Source organism: Enhydra lutris, unplaced genomic scaffold, assembly GCF_002288905.1.
Source record: "Enhydra lutris kenyoni isolate GAN:26980312 unplaced genomic scaffold, ASM228890v2 scaffoldscaffold6, whole genome shotgun sequence".
Taxonomy (NCBI): Eukaryota; Metazoa; Chordata; class Mammalia; order Carnivora; family Mustelidae; genus Enhydra; species Enhydra lutris.
This window is the reverse complement of record NW_019154090.1, coordinates 31,732,260-31,754,254: the sequence shown is the minus strand read 5'-3', so window position 1 is coordinate 31,754,254 and position 21,995 is coordinate 31,732,260. Positions and strand designations below refer to the sequence as shown.

Sequence of the window (21,995 nt, the reverse complement as noted above, 5' to 3'; positions counted from 1 at the left end):
CTTTTAAATAATAAAATAGTCAGGAGTGGTAGTATCATTTGTTTTCTGTTTAGAAGTAAGAGCCCTCATTTTAATTCTGCCAATTTCAGATTCCAGTGTTCCTATTACCCCCTGACACATTTCAGTCTTGATTCTGTGTAGCTTATTTTATTCTCGTTCCTCCACTAAGAGGAAAACTCTGATTTTGAAGTTCTCACTCCATCTGTATTTTGAAGAGTGGGCTTTGTACATCTCTCACTCCTGTTTTAAATATTTTGCCGGAGGTATGTCCACAATTTTAATTGATGCACTTAATTTATTAACTTTTATATACCATAAATTGGTAGCTCAAGTAAGTCAAATATATGACAATAATTATTAATGACCTTTATCTTTATATGCATTTAAGGTAAAACTACATAGTATATGACTGAAATAGAAACTATTTTCCTATATTTCCATTTTTTGAATTTTCATAGCAGAAGATGTCATCAGTATTTATCGGAGGAGGGGTGCCTGGGTGGCTCAGTGGGTTAAGCCTCTGCCTTTGGCTCAGGTCATGATCTCAGGGTCCTGAGGTCTTGCCCTGTGTCTGCTCAGTGGGGAGCCTGCTTCCCTCTCTCTCTCTACCTGCCTCTCTGCCTACTTGTGATCTCTCTCTCTCTCTGCCATATAAATAAATAGAATCTTTAATATATATATATATATATATATATATATATATATAGGAGGAATATAATAATGTAAATAGAGGAGGATTTTAACGGCATCCTTTTCTAAAATAAACTTTATCAAGGCATAATTTGCATCAAACTGCAATCAAATTATACATTTAAAATATGTGCATTTTTGTGATGAACACAGCATAACATATGGAGTTGTTGAATCATTATATTGTATACCTGAAACTAATGTAACATTGTATATCAACTATACTCACAAAAGAATCTGAGCAGGGGTACCTGGGTGGCTCACTTGGTTGAGCATCTGACTCTTGATCCCAGCTCAGGTCTTGATCTCAGGGTCGTGAGTTCAAGCCCCTTGTTTGGCTCCATGTTGGGCATGGAACGTATTTCAAAAAAAAAAAGTATGCATTTTGTTATATGCAAATTACACTTCAATGAAGTTGATTTTTTTTAAGATATGAAGGATTCCCATGATTTATTGCCTATTGCCACAATAATTCAGAGAACTATTCAAAATAGTTCAGAGAAAGCGAAGAGAAGTCAATGGAGACAGCAAGTGAAGATTGATGCATTGGGCAGGCACAGAAAATAGTCAAGTCCCTATGGAAAGAAAGTTACATAAATTAAGAGACTTGAGACCATTTTGATAGGACTTTTTGTCTTTAAAGTTAAGATGTTGAATAAGGGGTGCCTGGGTGGCTCAGTGGGTTAGGACTCTGCCTTTGGCTTAGGTCGTGGTCGCAGGGTCATGGTCTCAGGGACTTGGAATCGAGCCCCACAATCGCCTCCCTGCTCAACAGGGAGCCTCCTTCCCCCTCTCTCTCTGTCTGCTGCTCTGTCTACTTGTGACCTCTCTCTCTCTGTCAAATAAATAAATAAAATTAAACTAAAAAAGATGTTGAATTAAATATGGAGCACTGGACACCCTGCCGAGTTTCTGAAGAAGAGGCTAACATGAGAAAAAGTTTTGCCCTGCAGGGTCTACTGACAAGCTCCATCATCCTTCTCACATTCTGATCCGTGTCCTCCTTTTTCTGTGGCAGACGCCTGCGTTTGCCACGATGCTCTCATCCAGCGACTTTGCGTCTGCTTCTTGGGAGCTCATCGTCAGAGTTGACCATCCAAACGAGGAGGAGCAGAAAGAGGTCACACTGAGAGTGTCTGGAGACCTGCATGTTGGGGGGTTGATGCTCAAGTTAGTAGAACAGATCAGTAAGTTATTGTTTCTTTATGGTTTCCCTATATTTGAAACCCTCTCTCTTGCATCAACAGTCAATGGCTGATCTAGGTCATCTGATCGTCTAAGTTTTTCTAATCTTACCAATCAGAGAACAAGCTCCTTACCACAGGAAGAAGAGGAATAGAGGATCCTGCAAAAGCCATAAACGGAACCCTTCAGCCACCCTCATAAAAAGTTGAGTCTGGTGGCAAACTAAAGCTCTCCAGTGGGTATGAAACCATGTCCCCACAGGCTCATCCCACTGGTGGCATCTGAGGTGACTTTAGGTAGCATGACTTTAGATTGACTGTGTTGATTCTCTTTGTTAAAGTTTGGTTGCTCAGTGAGAAAGTCAGCTCAGTGCTAATGTGTCTTCTAATACATATCCACCATTTGCTACTCTTCCTGTTTAAACAAAGGAAGAGAAGTCTTAAGTGTCAGTCTTCACATCAGGAATCAACATGATCAACCTAAAACTTAACAGTGTTTTTCTTTTCTCTTATTTGTTTTTACCTTCTATCCAAAGTTGTCCAGATGCTGACTTTTCATTTACATTAATGAGCTGGAGATTTTTTTTTTAAGTAAGTCTTCATTTAAGTATAATACGTACAGAGAAAAGTGCACTTATCATTCAGTGTACTGCTCAATGAAATTTCAGTCATGTAGCATCCACGCAGATCAAAAAATAGAATATTACTGACTTCCCCCACCCAAGTATCACATCAGACACCCCCCCGCCCCCAGTCACTGCCCCACGAAGGGAAACCACTATCCTGACTTCTAACACCATGGGAATAATTTTACTTGTTTTTAAACTGTATATAGGTGCACTCACATAGAACATACTTTTATGCATCTGCTTTCTTTCACTTAACGTTGTATCTGTGAGATTTACCCATATTGTTGCATACAGTTTGGTTCGTTTACTCTCATTGCTGTGTGATACTGCATCATGTGATTAGGCCACAATTTATCCATTTACCTATTGGTGGGCATTTGGGTTGTTTCCATTTTCAGGGTCTTTGGTGATTTAGGCATTTTCATTGGGGTATAGCTCAGAGAGGAACTAATGTACAACAGGACTTTCTGAAATAGTTACAGAATTTATACTTCTACCAACAGCATTGAAAGAAAAGTTTTCTAACAAAGTGAGAGAATGAGAGAAAGAGAAACGTGTTTTAAAAAACAAATAAAGGATGGGACTGTTGGTTCCAACATTGTCAAAGGAAGAAGATTCAACTTTGATGTCAGCATTGAAGGAGGGGAAGGAATCCACACTGATGCTGACATTGAGAGAGAGAAAATGCTCAGCTGATCTCAGTGTAGACACTTCGGAAACTGGGAATCTGGTGGCAGTGCTAAGAGAGCTGGACATTATGGGGGTGGGGAATGTCGGCTTTATAGTCCTTGTGTGCAGATTTTGGGAGATAGTGGTTCCTCTGCGGAGCAGTGATGTAAGGATTCATTTCTAGTAGGAAATAATCTTGGTTGAAGTCGAAAACTCCTGGCTTTCCCAGAAAGGACCATGCCCCTAAAGGACTTTAGGGAAAAGATCTCCAGCTTTTTTATCAAGAACAAAATGTATGTTTCTGTTCCTTTCACTGTGTTCACATGTAATCAGGATAAGGTTCAGTCTCTGTTTTCTACCTGCCCCACCTTAGAGACTTTGAAGACAGTCCAAGGCTTGTTTGAGCCTCGGGTTGTAAAAGGAGATGCGGAGCTGAAGACCATTTGTAGGTTTCAGCTCTGGAATACAATGAAACGGACTCTAGAGTTCTCTCTCATTTCACTTCATGGTATTTTCCATTTTTGCAGACGTAGCCCAAGACTGGTCAGACTTTGCCCTCTGGTGGGAACAGAAACATTGCTGGCTTCTGAAAACACACTGGACTCTGGATAAATGTGGGGTCCAGGCAGACGCAAAGCTTCTCTTCACCCCTCAGCACAAAATGCTTCGCCTCCGCTTGCCAAACGCGAAGACAGTGAGGTTGCGAGTCAGCTTCTCGGCTGTGGTTTTTAAAGCTGTCAGTGATATCTGCAAAATCCTGAGTGAGTACCCTAGAGGGGCCCTGTGCCCTTTGGACTGTTGGTGAAGGAGGACAGAGAAATTATGTGTGCTTTCTGCCTACAAGTGGTTGGCTTTACAGAACACTTCCTTTACTAGGAAGCATACTTTTCAAGTTTTTTTTCTGGGGACTTTCGCCGTGCAAGTGGAGTTAAACCAAATGGAACATTATTGGAGTAAATCAGATTCATTTCCACAAAGCTTAACACTATTTCAAAAGAGATCTGTAAACAGAAGAAACAAACCCATTAAGATTATCCCCCCACAAAAAAAAATTAATTCTTTTAAGCTGTGCTAATATCATCATTATTTTTAAGGCAAATAAGGAAGTTCCATTCAATCATCATCACCATAGAGCTGATATATCTTTATTGTTTTTGAGATAATGGTGTTTCAGTGTCTTAATTGCTTTACTAACACTTCACTACAGCAAATACTCTATCCACAAAAATTATCTGTGGAATTTATTTACAGCAGGAAGTTATACTTCATTATGGATTGAAAACTAATCCTTACAGTTTTAACAGTCTTTAGGGACAACACTGCCCAAACCATGTATTTGGGGAACTTCTATAATGGAAGTGAATCCTACGTCCTTGTTTAATATTTTCTTGTTTAATATTTTTCTTGTTTTCTTGTTTAATATTTTTTTAAAGTGTATAGGTGCATTCTTTGCTTCTAAGGCTAAGATTTGGCATTTGAATACAGTATTTACGATATATGAGTGAGTGATCTCTCTTCCCCATTAAACTATAAACTGCTCATTCATTCATTCCTTCAACAAATATATCCTGATTAGGCAGGCATTGTGGTGAGTGCTAGGGATTGGTGAACAATAAAAACAGTACCAAACCCCTTCCCTTCTTGAGCTGACATGCTAAGATGAAGAGACAAGAAAGAATGAGTGTAAAAGTAATTTAAAAATAAGATGTTAAAAGGAGATATTTGGTAGAGGAAAAAAAAGAAAAGCTCTAACAGTATATGCAGGATTGGGAGTTCCAATGTTGGGCAGTAGGGACTGCTATGGTATTAAATAGGGTGAAGACAGAAACCATTACTTGAGCATGCCCGAGTTCCTAACACCCAGCACACAGGCACATGTTTGCTGTTCCTTAACTATTAAGTGAACAAGTGAATGGAGCCTTCCATTTCAGAGCCTTCCATTTCACAGCAGTGCCTCTGGTACATGGTGGGAATATGGCGAGCACCAGGGCGTGTTGTTTCCAGCAATATTCCAATGAGGATTGGAAAACAAAGGAAATGATAAAATAAAGCCCAGTCCACAGTAGACAAGAAAGACACATCGTGGCTGGGGCCAGCAGAAGAAGTCAGACATTCTTCTCTTTTCCAGAATATATCTTCATAGTCATTCTAAAGGGCTCAACCTGGCATTTCTGATTATTATCTTTTGTATCTGTTCAACTGAAGCTAAATAATATTTAGCAATATGATGGGTGTTCTCACAAAGAAAAGGCAAGATGCAAATCTTGGGCTTAGAGATGCAGGTTTGGTTTGGTTTGGTTGTTTTGTTTCTAGTGCTCCTACTGGAAATTCTGATTCATCTCCTGGTCTCATCTATAAATTATGCATTTGGAATGGGCACAGGTGTGGGTTGCAACCTGACAATCAAGCATCCACGGTTACAGGGGAAGATGATGAAGCTGAACTGCTAGCCTCAGCCTCAGCAGGAAGCAGTGTTTCAACTGCAAAATGGCAGGACCTATGGAATGGGTGCATCCGCCTCCAGGAAAGCTGATTTCAGATTCTAACCTGCACATTCCCTGGCTTTTACTTGGAATCACATAGCAGCTCAGTGTGGTTAATGGTCATCAGGTATTCTGATTGGCAATGGCAATTATAAATATATTTGACTAATGGAGAAAACTGGGAATCCTCTTGGTTTGAGTGCTCCAGAAGCAGACCCTGAGACAAGAATTCAAGGACAAACATTTATTTGGGTGAGAAGGGGGAAGGTGATTCCAGAAGACACTGGTTGGGGGTGAGGAGGTAAGACTAGAAAGAGAATGCCATCCATAAGAGAGTGTCACCAACCCAGTCGCATTTGGGGCAGTTGGGGGCTCCTGGGAGACAATGTAACATGCCTCAGAGCTGGCCTGCCCAAGGGGTGAGGGACCGGGAGGATTAATATACCACTCCCGTCAGTCATTGAGGGCTACCCTCAGGGAATGTTAATTCTCTGAACTCGTGTGGCCTCTATGTGGCCTCTGCACTCGTATGCAGACTATGGCATCTCTGTGGCGCAGAGACACTTGTCCTAGCACCCACCGGAAGTTGCGTCAGAGCGCGCGGAAGTGGTAAGGGCGGCGAAGAGATGCGCAGGGCACCCGGGCTTCCTGCCATAGGGATGAAATTAGTGAACGGGCACAGTGTAATAGAAAGGCTTTCAGGATCTATGTTCTATAAAGAAAAAGGGGAGTTCTTGGTTGTTATTTTAGAAAAAACACTGAAAAAAGAGACAAAAGAGAAGGAGGGAAAAATTGGTAGTGAACAGATAATGCAAGAATAGCCAAGTGCTGATGGTGGTTGAAGCTGGCTCATGAAAACACGAGGGGGCTATTATACTATTCCCTTTGCTTTGGTTATCTTTGAAATATTTTCATAATACACTAAAAAAACAACTAGGACTTTTATTAGACTAAATCTCCCTCCACTCTTGGACATTCCCCTCCCCCCCACCACGTGCCTGCACCTGTTTTAGGAGTCTGTGGTCCCCTTCTGTTTCTTCCAAAGAGGTGTAATTCAGTTCCATTGACTTTTCAGGAATGTCCTGAGAAATGATTTCAGATGCCCAGCATGACTCTGAGTCTTAGAAGGAATTTTCGTTTTACTTTTTTTTTTTTTTAAGTTTTATTTTATTTCTTTTTAGTAATCTCGATGCCCAACGTGGGGCTTGAACTCACAGCTCTGAGGTCAGGAGTCACCTTCCCCTCCAACTGAGCCAGCCAGACACCCCCTCTTTTTCCTTTTTGATAGTTTTTCATTTTTCTTTATATTTATTTGTTTGTTAGATATCAGAAGATCAGAAGAACTTTCCTTGTTAAAGCCATCTGGTGACTATTTAAAAAAGAAGAAAAAAAAAGACAAAAGTAACAGGGAGCCCATAATTGAAGATATTTTGAACCTGGAGGGTTCTCCAACGACTTCAGGTCCACCAGGTATGATTCGTGACAGCTGTTTTATTGTTGTGTTTCATTCTTAAATCCAAAGATTTTTTAAATCCCAAGACATTTCACTCCCTCTGCTCCTCTTGCCCTCGTCTTCCCATCCCTCCCCTCCCTTGCCCCCAAAGGACTAAAATTTCAGGATTCCTGTGATGAAGAAAGAATATGCAATTAATCTTAGAGCTCACAGAATATTTTCAATAAGGTTTGTTTTATGGCTCGCTACTTTTTTTTTAATTTAAATTTTATTTATTTATTTGACAGAGATCACAAGTAGGCAGAGAGACAGGCAGAGAGAGAGGAAGGGAAGCAGGCTCCCTGCTGAGCAGAGAGCCCGATGCGGGGCTCGATCCTAGGACTCTGGGATCATGACCTGAGCCGAAGGCAGAGGCTTTAACCCACTGAGCCACCCAGGTGCCCCGGCTCACTACTTTTTTTTTTTTTTTTTTAAGATTTTTATTTATTTGACAGACAGATCACAAGTAGGCGGAGAGGCAGGCAGAGAGAGAGAGGAGGAGGAGGCAGGCTCCCTGCCGAGCAGAGAGCCCGATGTGAGGCTCGATCCCAGGACCCTGGGATCATGACCTGAGCTGAAGGCAGAGGCTTTAACCACTGAACCACCCAGTCGCCCCCCCGGCTCACTACTTTTTTAAGTGAGCTCTACACCCAGCGTGGAGCTTGAACTCATGACCCTGAGATGAAGACGTGCTCTACCCACTATATACATTATTGGTTTCACTGTGTATATTATTTTGTTGGTGAATGCAAAACTTTAGGGGAATTGGCTGTGAATCTGGGGGAAAAGAGATTAGTTGGATCACTCAAATAATACTTTTCTCTTCCTGATTCTATCTTCATGTGACTCTTTCCTGAATTAGGTTTAAATTTTGCATTGGGTGTCTAACAAGTGGGCAGGTAAAAATTCTGGAAAGACACTATCCTTGTCTTTTTACATAGGCATAAATCAATCTCTACCTTGCTTGCAATAAAGGTCTTCTTGCATAGTATATCCCAATGCAAAGAACAAAAACATTTTTTGCGTTTTCCTTACACAGACCATATGATTTATAAACCATCAACTAGCTGGATTCTTAAAATTGGCAAGTACTGTTATTTGCCTAAAGGATTTGCCCAAAAATAAAGTCTGTACATGCACTTTTGGGGGACCTTCTGTTCTCTGATGGTGCCAAAACTCACTGCTGAAATAGAATTTTGAACTGACAAAGAGAGAGCCCCCAACATTTGCCTGGGTTGGTTTTAGGCGTTTTTATGGACTATGAGTTCTCTGCCTTTTCAGGACCTAAAGTGGTACAAACATTTAAATTCAAAATCCATTTGGGTATAAGCAATGTTAGCACCTATTTTTCTAAAGACCCTTCCCCCTGAACCTCGTATCATAGTGCATGCTTCCCTTTGCCTTGCAGTAAGTCCTGGCTTATACAGTAAAACCATGACTCCCACGTACGACCCCATCAGTGGAACACCCGCATCCTCCACCATGACTTGGTTCAGCGACAGCCCTTTGACAGAACAAAACTGCAGCATCCTGGCATTCAGCCAACCCCCCCAGTCATCAGAAGCACTGGCAGATATGTACCAGCCTCGGTCTCTGGTTGACAAAGCCAGGCTTAACGCAGGGTAAGGACATGGCTCCATTTCGCTTCTCTGTCACCACGTTCCTCTGGTATGAGGCTCACTCTCCCCCACTGGACCTCACTCCCCCACTACACCAGCGTTTGTATCTCAGTCATCCTTATTTACCCCCAAGACCTGGTAGAACAGACATTCAGGCCATCTTCATTCCGTGGGACTGGATGGCATTCATCCCCATCTCATTCTGTTGCTCACTTTTATTCTCCACCTCTCCACCCCTTACTGTGACCCAGTATTTATTTTTCAGCTCTAGAACTGTGCCATCCAGACAGGAGTCACTAGCCACAGGTGGATATTTACATTTCACTTTGAATTTAATTAAAATTAAAGTGTGGCACTAGCTACACTTAAATCTTCACTAGCCACATGTGACTAGTGGGCAGTCTGTCAGACAGGGCAATACAGAATATTTACATGGTTATAGAAAGTTCTAGCCAATAAGATAGACCCAGTGTTGAGTCAGACCAGACAGAGGAGAAGCAGTGCGGGAAGTCAGCAAGTAGAGATTTCCATTCTGGCTCCATGACAAGGCACATGACCTTGAACATAGCACTTAATGTCACTAAGACTCTATTTTCCCACCCATAACACTGAGAAAATAGGAACTGCCTTGGCTTCTTCACTGGGTTACTTTAAAGTATCAGTGTAAACAAAATATACATACAAAAAACACTTGGAAAGTTATTAAAAGCTATAAAATAAAATGCAGATGTAAGATATTATCAAGTCCTCTCCCTTACAGATTTTTGGTTATATTACTTACTCGGACATTGTTCAGGGAAATACACACACACGTATGTGTATATCTACATCTATGTGTATATAAATGTAAATACATGTATATAGATCTAAATATGTATAGAAACATATTAGGTAATGCTATAATAGGTGTGTGTAAAATTGATTGACTATTAAAACTCAACCTACTCTTTTCCAGTTGGCTGGACTCCTCACGTTCCCTTATGGAGCAAGGCATCCAGGAGGATGAGCAGCTGCTGTTACGATTTAAATACTACACTTTCTTTGACTTGAATCCCAAAGTAAGATACTTTTTATCTTCTTCATTTTTTTAAAGATTTTATTTATTTGAGAGAGAGAGAGAATGAGCAGGGGGCAGGAGGGTAGAGGCAGAGGGAGAAGCAGACTCCCCATCAAGCTGGGAGCCAGACGTGGGACTTGATCCCAGGACCCCAGGATCATGACCTGAGCCCAAGGCAGACACTTGGTCAACTAAGCCACCCAGGTGCCTCTTCTCTCTCTCCCTTTTTCAATGCGAAGGCCTAGAAGTGGAAGATCCAGTCATTTAGTTCTCCGAATTAGGGTTAATTTGTATAATCTTCTGTTTAGCTCTGCTAAACTCTCTAGTCTTTTTATGTAAAAGCAATGACGTGATCAGCTGCCCCTGAGTTAGTGGGAGCCTCTCGGGGTCTTCCCTCCCAGCGTGGTGTGTGCTGCCCCTCTCCATCTCCCCACGAACAGAGGAACAAGAGGAGAGTGGCTCACAGAGCTGGATTCTTCTAGGAAGGAAGGAGCATCCGAGCCAAGTTTAAGAGCCGGTTCTCATGAACAAGCCAGGACCCCATGATGGTGCACGCCACACTCCCCACTTCAGGGCCAGATAAGAATTTGATGATGAGAAAGAGAGACCATCTGTATGAATAAAGACCCCAGCTGGTCAGCAACCCCCATTAAGTGCCCATCTGCCTCCCGACGTTTACTAGGACAACTGAGGGGTGAAATAAATCCTCTGAATTTCTGCCCCTTCCTTGGCCCTGCTTGGCCTATTTGTGGAGTTGTGAGTCAGCACTTAACCTGCCACATGTCAAGAATATAAACGGGCCCTCCAAGTGCACAGGGTGATTTTATCCCAGGTTGGTGCTTGTTGCTTTCTTCCATTCACTGGAGGGCCCTTCTGTGTAGACCCCTTTCTCACCCACAACAGTGATTCTGCCTCTCGTGGCACTGTCTTCTCCTGGATCCTGATGTTAAGTCTGGTCTTCGCAGGTGCAACTTGGGTCCCAGTGCTTCCGTAACTGGCATCTTCTTCAAAATAAGTCAGTCCTTGGTTTAGATCCAACTTAATGCCCCTGGACCTCACTTGTGTCTGGAGCACCTAACTTCCACTGAATCATGGCAAACAAGCAAATTTTGGCTCTTTGATAAAACCTTCAGGAGAAACTACTCTACAGCTTCTTCCAAAATAGAGGAGGTTTTTTTGGTTTTGATTTTTTTCAAGGGTGCTTTGAATGATCAGATTTGTTTAATTGCTAAGGAGTTCTCTCCACATGGCTCATGAAGGAAACCTATTTGAATCTAACAGCCAAATAGAAGCTGTCAACCCAAACATGGCCAGAAAACTCAGGCTTTGGGGATATGGCTTTGGGGCACAGGAAAAACCACTTCAGAGTTCCCTTCTCCCCTCTTCTAAAGTATGAAATGCTATAAATATAACCACGTTTAGTTCCAACTTTCTACTAGATGCTGAGTAGATAGAGGCATACAGAAACTTAAGATGCAGTTCATGTTTTTATAGAATCTACAATCAAAGCAAGAAGAACAAAGATAGCACCCATGAAACCAGGTAAAACAGACAGGACACCCCACAGAAGGGAACAAGATTGTATAGTAGAATGAAGGAGCTTCTCCTCTCCAGCTTTCAGAGGAGAGATGTAGGCAGGCAGTTGCACTAGGGTTACAAGTACTGATTAAAATCTCAGATACACAAAAATACTAGAATATACAAAATTTCAAAAATAATATACTTTAAAAATACAAAATACAAAATCCATAAAAGACTGATACATTTTCATAAATTAAAATTTTATGCATGACAAAAAACTATATACACAGTGAAAAAAATCAGTCGACAAACAAAAGGCTAATTTCCCTAATAAAGAGCTCCTGAAAATCAATTAAAAGAAAAAGAACAGGGAGCTTGCTTCCCTCTCTCTCTCTCTCTCTCTGCCTACTGGTGATCTCTCTCTCTCTCTCTCTCTCTCTCTGTCAAATAAATAAATAAATAAAATCTTAAAAAAAAAAAAGAAGAAGAAGAAGAAGAAGAACAGCAACCACCCAGTAACCTAATGAGCAAAGGATGTGAACATGTAGTTCATAGAAAAGGAACTAGACTGACTTTTAGCCTTATATCGGCAAAGATCAAAAAGTTTCATATACCGTCTTAGCAAGAGTGTGGGGGAAATGGCTCTCATACCCTGCTTGTAGTCCAAAGTACAAATTAATCTGATCCTTATTGAAAGTAATTTGGCAATATCTATCAGAATTACAATTCTACATAGCTTTGACCCAGCAAATCCACTGCACTGTATTTATGGCACAGTTATACTCAAATATGCACATTGATATATCTGTATACGAGAACAGTTATTACCAAAATTTGCTCATTTGCCATGATTCAGTGGAAGTGAGGCACTCCAGACACAAGCTAGGTCCAGGGGCATTAAGTTGGATCTAAACCAAAAACTGACCAGAAATAAGGCTTGAGGAAGAAAATTGGAAACTACCTAACCATCCATCAATAGGGAAGTGGTTAAGGATATTATGGTATATCCATATAGTGTTGTTGCTAAGAAGAATGAATCAGCTTTCTTTTGATGTGGAACCCATTCAAGGCATATTATAGAATGAATAGGAACAAGGTACAAAACAGTCCATAGAGAAACCATCATTTGTAGGGAACAAGGAAGAGAAAGAGACTTTTTGTTGTCCGTTCTTTTGTCCCTTTAGAATTCATGCAAACCAAATTCCTTCATTATCTATTCATTTGCCCCATTTCAATTGTGAAGAAAAAACTGTTACAACTCCAGTAATTCATAGTATTTTTTTTACTGTTCAGTAGAGAAAAGGTGCACATCTGTTTTAATAAGAGTCCTAGAGGACACTGAAAGTTCCTCCCAGCTAACTGGGAACCCTTTGTGAGGAGATCTCTATAATGACCCTTTCTTGAGGGAGTGAAACTCTGGGAAACAGGTTTTGGTACTTGTTTGTATTGGTGGCTGGTGGATGGAGGGAGGCGTTAACTGAATTGTCTGGATGAGAAGAAACAGGGATTCAGGCAATGGAGGTGGCAGAAACCATGTGCTTCCCAGTCTAGGATTTCTGTTTTCAGTAAACCAGAAGACAAAGGAAATCGAGAGCCAAGGAAAGGGCAAGAACAGCCAATCCCCACCAAGGGAAGAAAATTTGTCTCTTGCGTCAGGGAAACCACTGACAGAGTTCTCAGAGGGAGAAAGACCTGTTAGGGTGCCTGTTAATAAATGACCCACCAAAAACTGGGAACTTTTGATGTTCTAGAGCCTCAGGGGGAACATGAACAAGACTCCAAAGAAGGAAATCCGGAGCTCTTCTGGCTGCCACAGAACAATCCAGTGTTCCTCAGTGGGAGCCAGGGTTCATCCTGTCCATCATAACATCTTGTACTAGAGCCTGTTCTCCTACTACCAGTCTGCAAATGTGGGCCAACTTCTGTTTGGCCAATGTTCTTCCACCATATTGTTTTATTTGGCTTTGGTGGTGGGGGGAGGCGGCAGGGGAATTAGGTTTGTTCGGGTGTGGAAGCTCTGATTCATTTTTGTAAGTCTTTACTGACTGCATTTGAGAGAAAAACCTGATCGGGTGATTTGACTTACTCTCACTAAAACTCCTTCAGCATTAGGATTGAAGACACTGTGACTGACTGGGGGACAGACCGAGACAGACAGACAGTCCAATTCAAATTTTAGTAGCCACACATACTATTTGGATTTTGCCTATAAACTGTTCATGAAGCAAGGGTCTTTTTGTTCGGGAGGAGGGCAGGGGTTGCCTCATTTTTGGTGTGCATGGTATGTGCTTTTTTAGTTGTTTTTATCTTGATTGCCATGTCATTTACATGCCATAAAATTCTATTATAATGATTGTAGTACATTCATATGGTTGTGCAACCATCACCACAATCCAGTTGTAAAACACTTGGCATCACCCAAAAAAAGTTTTCTCATATCCCATCTGTGGTCAGTCCTGGCTCCCAGCCCCAGCCCACCACTTGGTCCGCCTTCTGTCTCCAGGTTTGCCTTTTCTGGAAGTTTCCTATGGATGGACTCATACAGTATGTCATCTTGTGCCTCTGGATCTGAGGTCTCTCTGTGTTTTCACGTGTACCTATAGCACATTCCTTCTTACTGCCAAGTGGCATCCCCTTGTGCATGAGGCCCACGTTTTTAGCCTTTCACCAGTCGAGGGACCCCCTGGAAACTTTCTGGTTCAGAGCTGTTATAAGCAACGCTGTTGTGAATATTCTCACGTGTGTTCTGTTTTGGTTTGTTTGGGGCAGGTCCTGGCGCCAGCTTTGTGTCCCACAAAGTTCACAAAGCAAAGACAGACTTTCTTAATGTTCTCAGTCCTCCAGCTTCCCAAAGGCCACACGTGTGGGTTCGTGTTTGTCTTGCCCTGCCGGCAGCTTCGGCACTGCCGGAAAGGACCGTGCCTCTATGGTGGGTTCCATTTCCGGCTGACCTGATAGCAATGGTCTTTGCTGGTTTGGGCTCGCTACAGATTTTTAGATCCCCTATCACCTTTTTTTCTAGTGTGTACAAGGTTAATGCAAAAGGAAAAATAAACTAATGCTAATCACCCTGTGATAGGCACTCTATCTTTCTATTCCTCCTCCATATTTTCCTCACCTTTTTTCTTTAAGGAAACAGTAAACTGTATACCGTGGGGGGGGGTGCAGAGTAGGAGTTACGGTTTAATGGGTACAGAGTTGCAGTTTTGTTAGTTGAAGAGAGTCTTGTTAGGTAGGTGATGACAGTGATTTTTCCTACCAGTGGAAGTGTGATAAAAGAGAGGGAGAAATAATGCAATCAAAGATGGGTCAGTTTGGCCCCTTGAAGAAGCTCTAGAAAATATTTTGACAAAGCAGTTTCTAAGTTCAGAAGTAAAAGGAGCTGGGGTAGTGGAAAGAGAGGTATTTCTTTCACTTGCCTGAGCGCAAGTTTTCTGCATTAACAAGGAATGGCTTCCATGTTTCCAGTGTTTTCGTACTGAGGAATCTAAATATGTCCCCTCCACAACACATACATACCTACCTGTTTCTTCCCTTAGTACGATGCTGTCCGAATCAACCAACTCTATGAACAAGCCAGGTGGGCCATCCTCTTGGAAGAAATTGACTGCACGGAAGAAGAAATGTTGATTTTTGCAGCACTGCAAGTATGGGAACTTCGGTACCTTCTCTCTGCAAGAAAACAAAGCAAATTTGTTTTCTTAAAGTTTCCTTTTCTTCATACTGTTTCTTTTCTTTGAAGAAAGAACTGAAAGTGAGGGGAATCTATTTCAATTTAAAATATTCCTCATGGGATGCCTGGGTGGCTCAGTGGGTTAAGCCGCTGCCTTCGGCTCAGGTCATGATCCCAGGGTCATGGAATCGAGTCCCGCATCGGGCTCCTTGCTCGGCAGGGAACCTGCTTCTCTCACTGCCTCTGCCTGCCTCTCTGCCTGCTTGTGTGTACTCACTCTCTCTCTCTCTCTGGCAAATAAATAAAATCTTTAAAAAAATAAAATAAAATAAAATATTCCTCATAACCCGCACATGCGCCCTGCTTCTATAAGGCGTTAGTCTTGTAATTTTTATCTCATCCCTACTACAAGCTCAACCAGTGATGGAGAAGAACCAAGTTTGAACATGACTGAGCATCCTTCTCAAAATAATTCAGATGAAAATGTCATTTTCCCTTCAGAGGAGGGAGACCTCCTTCCAGGAGACGTTCAGAAGAGATTGTCTTCAAAAAGAGGAAAGTGCTGAGGGATGCATGTGTGTTTATAACGTTTCTGAAACCTCTGTTTATATCGTAGTATCACATTAGCAAACTGTCGCTGTCAGCAGACACACAGGATTTTGCAAATGAGTCTGAGGTCGACGAAGTAGAAGCGGCACTCTCTAATTTGGAAGTGACTCTAGAAGGTGGAAAAGCAGACAACGTTTTGGTATGAACTTTTCTGGTAACTCAGAACCGTGGCTGCGTTCTCATGAGCTGACACATCTAAATGAGCTCTTTTTTATGAGAAATAAGAGAATCTTGTGTCTGATTTTGAAAAAAGAAAACATACTTTCCACAAGCTTAAAGCTAGCAAGACCTGACTGGCTTTTCTCAAGTCAGTTCCGGAAGGGACTATGAGATATGTTCGGTGCTATTAAGGGCAGTACTTTTATATGTATTTCTTAGGGAGAAGCTGGGGAGTAGGAGGCAAAGACTGCCCCTGCCGAGGGCTTTTCTTCACTGAGGCAGTCCCTCCTCTCAGGTGTGGAGAGAACCACCCAGTCTGTTGTACAGCTAGCTGTGAGAATGGAGAATATGCTTCACAGATACAAAGCCTATTATCTACTGACCTAGCCATGCACTGCAGCTGGGCGAGGTTGACACAGTGAGGGCGTTTATTCTGGGACACTCGAAAAAGCTCCTAAACCCTTTTGACTTCAGGAAACAGACAAAAACCTTCCGGTGAGACATAAAGTAATACAACTATTTTATCATCTCCTTATCCATGAAACATGGCCGAATGGTGGCTTTATAATCGGAATGCCTCTCCTGTTTGATTCACCTGTTGAGTGCCACCCTTTTGTTTAACTAAGTACCTCAGTCATGGGAGTAATTATTAGTTTAATGCACACTGAATCAGAGAGGTGGATCTATTGTCATTGGATATAAATAGTAAGAGATAAAAATGAATCACTATATTATTATGGATTTAATGCATGTTCCCCTGTAACTGATTTCCTTAAAATGGGAAGTTGGTATTACGCAAAATCAAATACTTCACACAAACTAAATGCCAAGATTCTGTGGAGATTCAGAGCCCTGTCTCACGTTTATAGGAGACACAGGGCTCATTGAATTGGACTTCTCTTTTGTCGACTTCCTCCACTGAATAGGTAGACCGTGATCCTTCTCAGAATAAATGAAAAATTCCTTGCTCCCACCCTCAATATTTTCACATGATGCTAAACAATAGGCTTTTCATTTAGAAAGTAGGCACCCGCCTACACCGCAGAATGAACTCTGAACCAGGTTCCTTTTGAGAAGTTAATCAGTGAACTAGATGTAACTAGATTTACCCTCTCTGAGGTAAAATTTGCAAAATATTTTGTTTGTACATAAAAGTAGCAGTTTCTAACTCAAATTTTTACCTTGAATGGTAGTGTTTGGTCAGGTTTTTTAATCTCTTTTCATTTTTATGACCCATGACCCATACAGAAAAGTGGGGGAGGAAACGTACGACTTAACAAACTTGTATTGTCATCCAAGTCACCACCCAGATCAAGAACTAGAACTTTGCCAGCCATCCAGATACCCATGCTTATGCCCCTTCCCACCCCCCCTCCCTTGCCCACTCCCCATCTGCTGGGGTCACTACTAGAAATGTGGCTCGTGTGACTGAGGAACTGAGTTTCTCATTAGTTTAATTTTGATTAATTCACATTTTCATCACCCCGCGTGGTAAGTGGCTACAGTATTGGATGGTGCAAATACAGAGGATCAACACCACCTAATTAACCACTTATGAAATGTTATCTGTTTTTCCTTAGGAGGACATTACTGATATCCCTAAACTTGCAGATCATCTCAAATTATTTAGGTAAGTCACCCTTAAAGGGGAAAGGGATTTCTCCTAACAAAGCCTCGCAGATCAACAGTTCAGGAATTTAAACTGAACCCGCACTAGGCAAGTTCCTGGTTCAAAGGTGGAGCTTGAGCTTTGGCATCAGACAGATAATGGGCTGAATCCTGGCTCGACAACCTGTACTAGCTGGGTCACCTTGGGCATTGTCATGAGCCTGAGCCTCAGTCTCCTGATCTATAAAATGGGAACATACCTCTTCTTGGGTTTATTGGGGGGATTGAAGATAACATATATGCAGTATTGAGCATGGTCCCTGGCTCATAGTATGTGCTCAATAAATGGTGTAAACATGGCCATGTCTGCAACTAGTGAACACCTATGCTAGACTGGTCATTTGCGAGGCTCAGGACTGGGCATCATTTGAAGGTTCTTTCATGGTTGAAAAGTCAGTTGTTTCTAGAACTTTGGTCCTGGGCTTATACAGAAGTAGACACCTCGGTTTATCAACATTTGCTTGTTAACAGTGTTTCTGAGAAATTCCCCAGTCACCTCAGATCAATCTGAGACTTAAAAAGACAGAGGAGTTTTTTATTTCATGGAAACAAATAAAACATTTGTGATGGTGCCAGGGTGTGTTAAGATGAAAAGAATAAGGCCCCTTTGAAGTTCTATCAATTATTCATGTCACTTTATGGTTCGTTGACTTTTTTAACACACTGACACTTCAGCGGGTCAGTTGGCTTGAAAAGAAACACGAGTTGTTTGGGGAACATATGATGCAAAGAAAGACTTAGAAAGAGTGAACAGCGAATCAGGTATAAGTGAGAAGCATCCAAAGGTAACGATTTTTATCACTGGGTTTCTATAAGTTGCTTTTTTCTTTTTTTTTTTTTAATGTGATCTCAAACAATGGGTAGCTCAGTCATTAAGCATCTGCCTTCGGCTCAGGTCATGATCCCAGGGGGGATCAAACCCCACATTGCACTCCCTGCTCGGCGGGAAGCCTGCTTTTCCCTCTCCCACTCCCTCTGCTTGTGTTTCCTCTCCCGTTATATCTCTCTGTGTCAAATAAATACATAAAATCTTCAACAAAAAATTTTAAAAACCAAAGGGATGCCTGGGTGGCTCAGTCAGTTAACCGGCTGCCTTCGGCTCAGGTCATGATCCCAGGGTCCTAGGATCAAGCCCCACATTAGGCTCCCTGCTTGGTGGAGAACCTGCTTCTCCCTCTCCCTCTGCCTGCTGCTCTGCCTACTTGTGCCATCTATCTCTCTGTCAAATAAAGAAATAAATAAAATATTTTTATAAAATAAAAAATGAATAAACCAGAAATGCCCATTTTAAAAAATTAAGTCAATTTCAATAATTAATTTTTAGTAATTAATTAATTAATTTTAACTTTTGCGGCATACGTGGTTGCAACCACATATATTGTTATAGTCAGAGCTACAGTAATTTTTTTTTTAGATTTTTATTTATTTTATTTGACAGACAGAGATCACAAGTTGACAGAGAGGTAAGCAGAGAGAGAGAGGAGAAAGCAGGCTCCCTGCCAAGCAGAGAGCCCGACTCGGGGCTCAATCCCAGGACCCTGGGATCATGACCCGAGCAGAAGGCAGAGGCTTTAACCCACTGAGCCACCCAGGTGCCCCCTACAGTAATAATTTGAATCCACAAATACATCTTTATAATTTTTAATAATCATTCTCTAAAGAAAGTAAGTTGCCATATTCTCTGTCTAGAGCAAATGCAGCTCTTCACAAACCAAATGATGACCTTTCCCTTCCTCTAGATGTTTTCAGTGAAGGAGAGAACATTCTGGGGTTAAGCCCTCCATCCACTTCCCTTTAATGTAATGGCTTTGCTCAAACACACAAAATTGTCTTCTGTTTCACAGCAGTCATTTTATCTACCAAAGGTCTAAAGAGGTTGACTTTAATAGATAATACAGTTCATGGAAGGGAGAAATGAAGGAGGAAGAGAAGGAAGAAGGAAGCAAAGAAGAAAGGAGACAGGAAGGCGGGAAGGAGCATGGAGAGTGGAGCTCCACTCCTCCTACTTCTTAGTGTGTGTGACCCTTAAAGACCCTTCATTTCCTTGGGCTTCCTTTCCTTATCAGTAGGAGAGCATTGAGCCGGTCCTGTGAACCATCTTTAATCGTTTTTGTTTTTTTTTTAAACAGTGAACTCTTTTTTTTTCATAAACAAAATCTATTGAACCCACTATATAAGCAGTGGACTTTGGTTTCCAGCAACTTATCTAAACGCATCTGATCTAATACAAACTTCAGTCTTGCTCTAAATATGCATGAGTGCAAGATAAAGTGAAAATAAAAGCATCGTGAATACGAGGTTGAGGTGAGACAGGGAGGTCCAGCTTGCAGGCGAGGCAGAGGGAATCTGATTCTACAAATGAAGCCTCGACGCACAGAGGGATTTGGGCCGAGACCTAGATTCTCATGGTTTGGGGCTGGGATTTTAATCCCTGGGAGAGACAGGAGATGACCCTGTAGGCCTGTTGTAAGGTACTGACACTGGCCTAAAGCCCGTGCCTAATGGCAGAAACTTGCACAGGTGGCCTTCTCTGTTTAGCCGGGGGTAGAAAAGCTGTCCATCTGCCCCAGGAAGCAGGGAGGAAGAACCAGGAAGTTCTTCCTGGGTGGGGTCCTACGTGGGGAAATGAAAAGTCTCTGGAGAAACTGGAGTCAAACCCCTATGCCCCACGTGGATGTAGATCTAAATTTAAATGTCTTATATGAGAAGTGAATTCTGAAAAAATAAATAAATAAAATAGAAATGGCCCAAGATCACAAAACCCATGAAGCCCTAGCAAATGTAATTACAAAAATACCTGGAGGGAAATAATCACAATCTAGCTAGCATGCATGGGCCTTCTAGAGGAAAGAGTAACCCCCTAAAAACTGACCTCCCGATAAAAACTACTAACCATGAACCACCATAAAGGAAAGACAGCAGACCCAACAAACAAGAAGATTAGCAGTTTCAGTAAGTTTAGGTAATAGAACAATCTGGAAAAACAGTAAAATGAAAATGTTTAGAATCCTTAAGGAAACTAACAGATAAAATCCTCATGAAAGAGAAGAGGCAATATTGAAAAGGACCCAGATAGAAATTCTGGAAATGAAAAATTTAGTCATAGGAATTTAAAATTGAATAGGTGCACTGAATGTCAAGTTTAAAAGCACAGTTAAGGGGCGCCTGAATGGCTCAGTAGGTTAAGCCTCTGACTCCTGATTTCAGCTCAAGTCATCATCTCAGGGTTGTGAGATCGAGCCCTGCCTCGGGCTCCACACTGAGCATGGAGCCTGCTTAAGATTCTGTCTCTCCCTCTCTCTCTGCCTTCCCCTGCCCCACCACTCACACACATGTGCCCGCTCTCTCTCTCTCTAAAAAATAATAATAATAATAATAATAATAATTAAAATAAATAATAAAAATAAAAACACAATTGAATAGAGAACACAGATAGGTAGAAATGGAAAATGTTATAGGTAGAATGAGAAGTTTCAATATATACCTACTAGGAGCTCTAAAATTTTTTTTAAGATTTTTTTTTATTTATTTATTTGAGAGAGAATGAGAGAGAGAGAACATGAGAGAGGAGGAGGTCAGAGGGAGAAGCAGACTCCCCAAGGAGCTGGGAGCCCGATGCGGGACTCGATCCTGGAAGTCTGGGATCATGACCTGAGCCCAAGGCAGTCATTCAACCAACTGAGCCACCCAAGCGCCCCCTACCAGGAGTTCTAGAAGAATATATGGGAAAGAGGCAAGTATTCAAAACAGAAAGCTTGAGAGTGTTCCATAATTATTGAAGCCAAAAATCCTTAAGTTCAGGAATCATAAATTCCAATCAAAATAAATCACTATAAATGCACATCTTAGCAAGGCCAGTAATTGATAAGAGAAAGTCTTTAAATCAGAGAGAAAAGACAGATTTCCTAGCAAGGAAAAACAGTTAAGTGGGCAGCAGACTTCTTGTTGGCTAGAAAATCTCTTGAAAGTGCTAAGAGAAAATAACACTCAATCTAGAACTCCCTGCCCAACCAGGCTTTCAGGATTCTACTTTATGCAAACCCCTAAGTACAGATCAGACAAGTTATAATCCTACTGCTAAGTTACACCCTTATAAATAAAAACAATTATTTATGTCCAAACTGTAAGGTGTGACCACTGTTGCAGGGATTACTTTGGAATAAATAAAATGGCTCCTCTAGAGGATTACAGAGAGAGGAGCACATGTAAAATTCATTCATTGCCTCATTCACAGACAAGTTACTGTAGGCAAGTAGACAAGTTACTGGACCAAAGAAGTTCAAGGCTGACTTACACAATGTCTATGGGAGGTTATCGGTGAGATTCTTGATAAATAAAAGACACCTAAAATACAGTGGAAACTTCATAAAGAGGGAGTGACCATTAAAATCTTTGGTCCCACTAAGACACCCTGGTCATCACATGGAAAAATACCTCTAAGAGGAGTCATGTCCTCTTGTTTTTTCAAAAGAATGTGTTCCAAATTTATGACCTCTCTGTGAAGACAAGTGGCTGTCTGTGGTCAGCCTGCATATGCTTTCA

The 21,995-nt window shown here is 41.5% G+C and overlaps 1 protein-coding gene across 1 annotated transcript in view; it reads left to right on the top strand.

The window, feature by feature from the left end:
* The first annotated feature begins 236 nt into the window (after positions 1-236).
* LOC111141730 (fermitin family member 1) overlaps positions 237-21,995 on the top strand; it is a 33,246-nt gene continuing 11,487 nt past the window's right edge. The window contains exons 1-9 of the mRNA XM_022494520.1: positions 237-263; positions 1,709-1,877; positions 3,700-3,933; positions 6,979-7,125; positions 8,556-8,769; positions 9,722-9,824; positions 14,884-14,991; positions 15,634-15,765; positions 17,366-17,415. Coding sequence (XP_022350228.1) covers positions 1,727-1,877; positions 3,700-3,933; positions 6,979-7,125; positions 8,556-8,769; positions 9,722-9,824; positions 14,884-14,991; positions 15,634-15,765; positions 17,366-17,415 — 1,139 coding nt within the window. The 5' untranslated portion in view covers positions 237-263; positions 1,709-1,726. The remainder of the gene's footprint in view (positions 264-1,708; positions 1,878-3,699; positions 3,934-6,978; positions 7,126-8,555; positions 8,770-9,721; positions 9,825-14,883; positions 14,992-15,633; positions 15,766-17,365; positions 17,416-21,995) is intronic.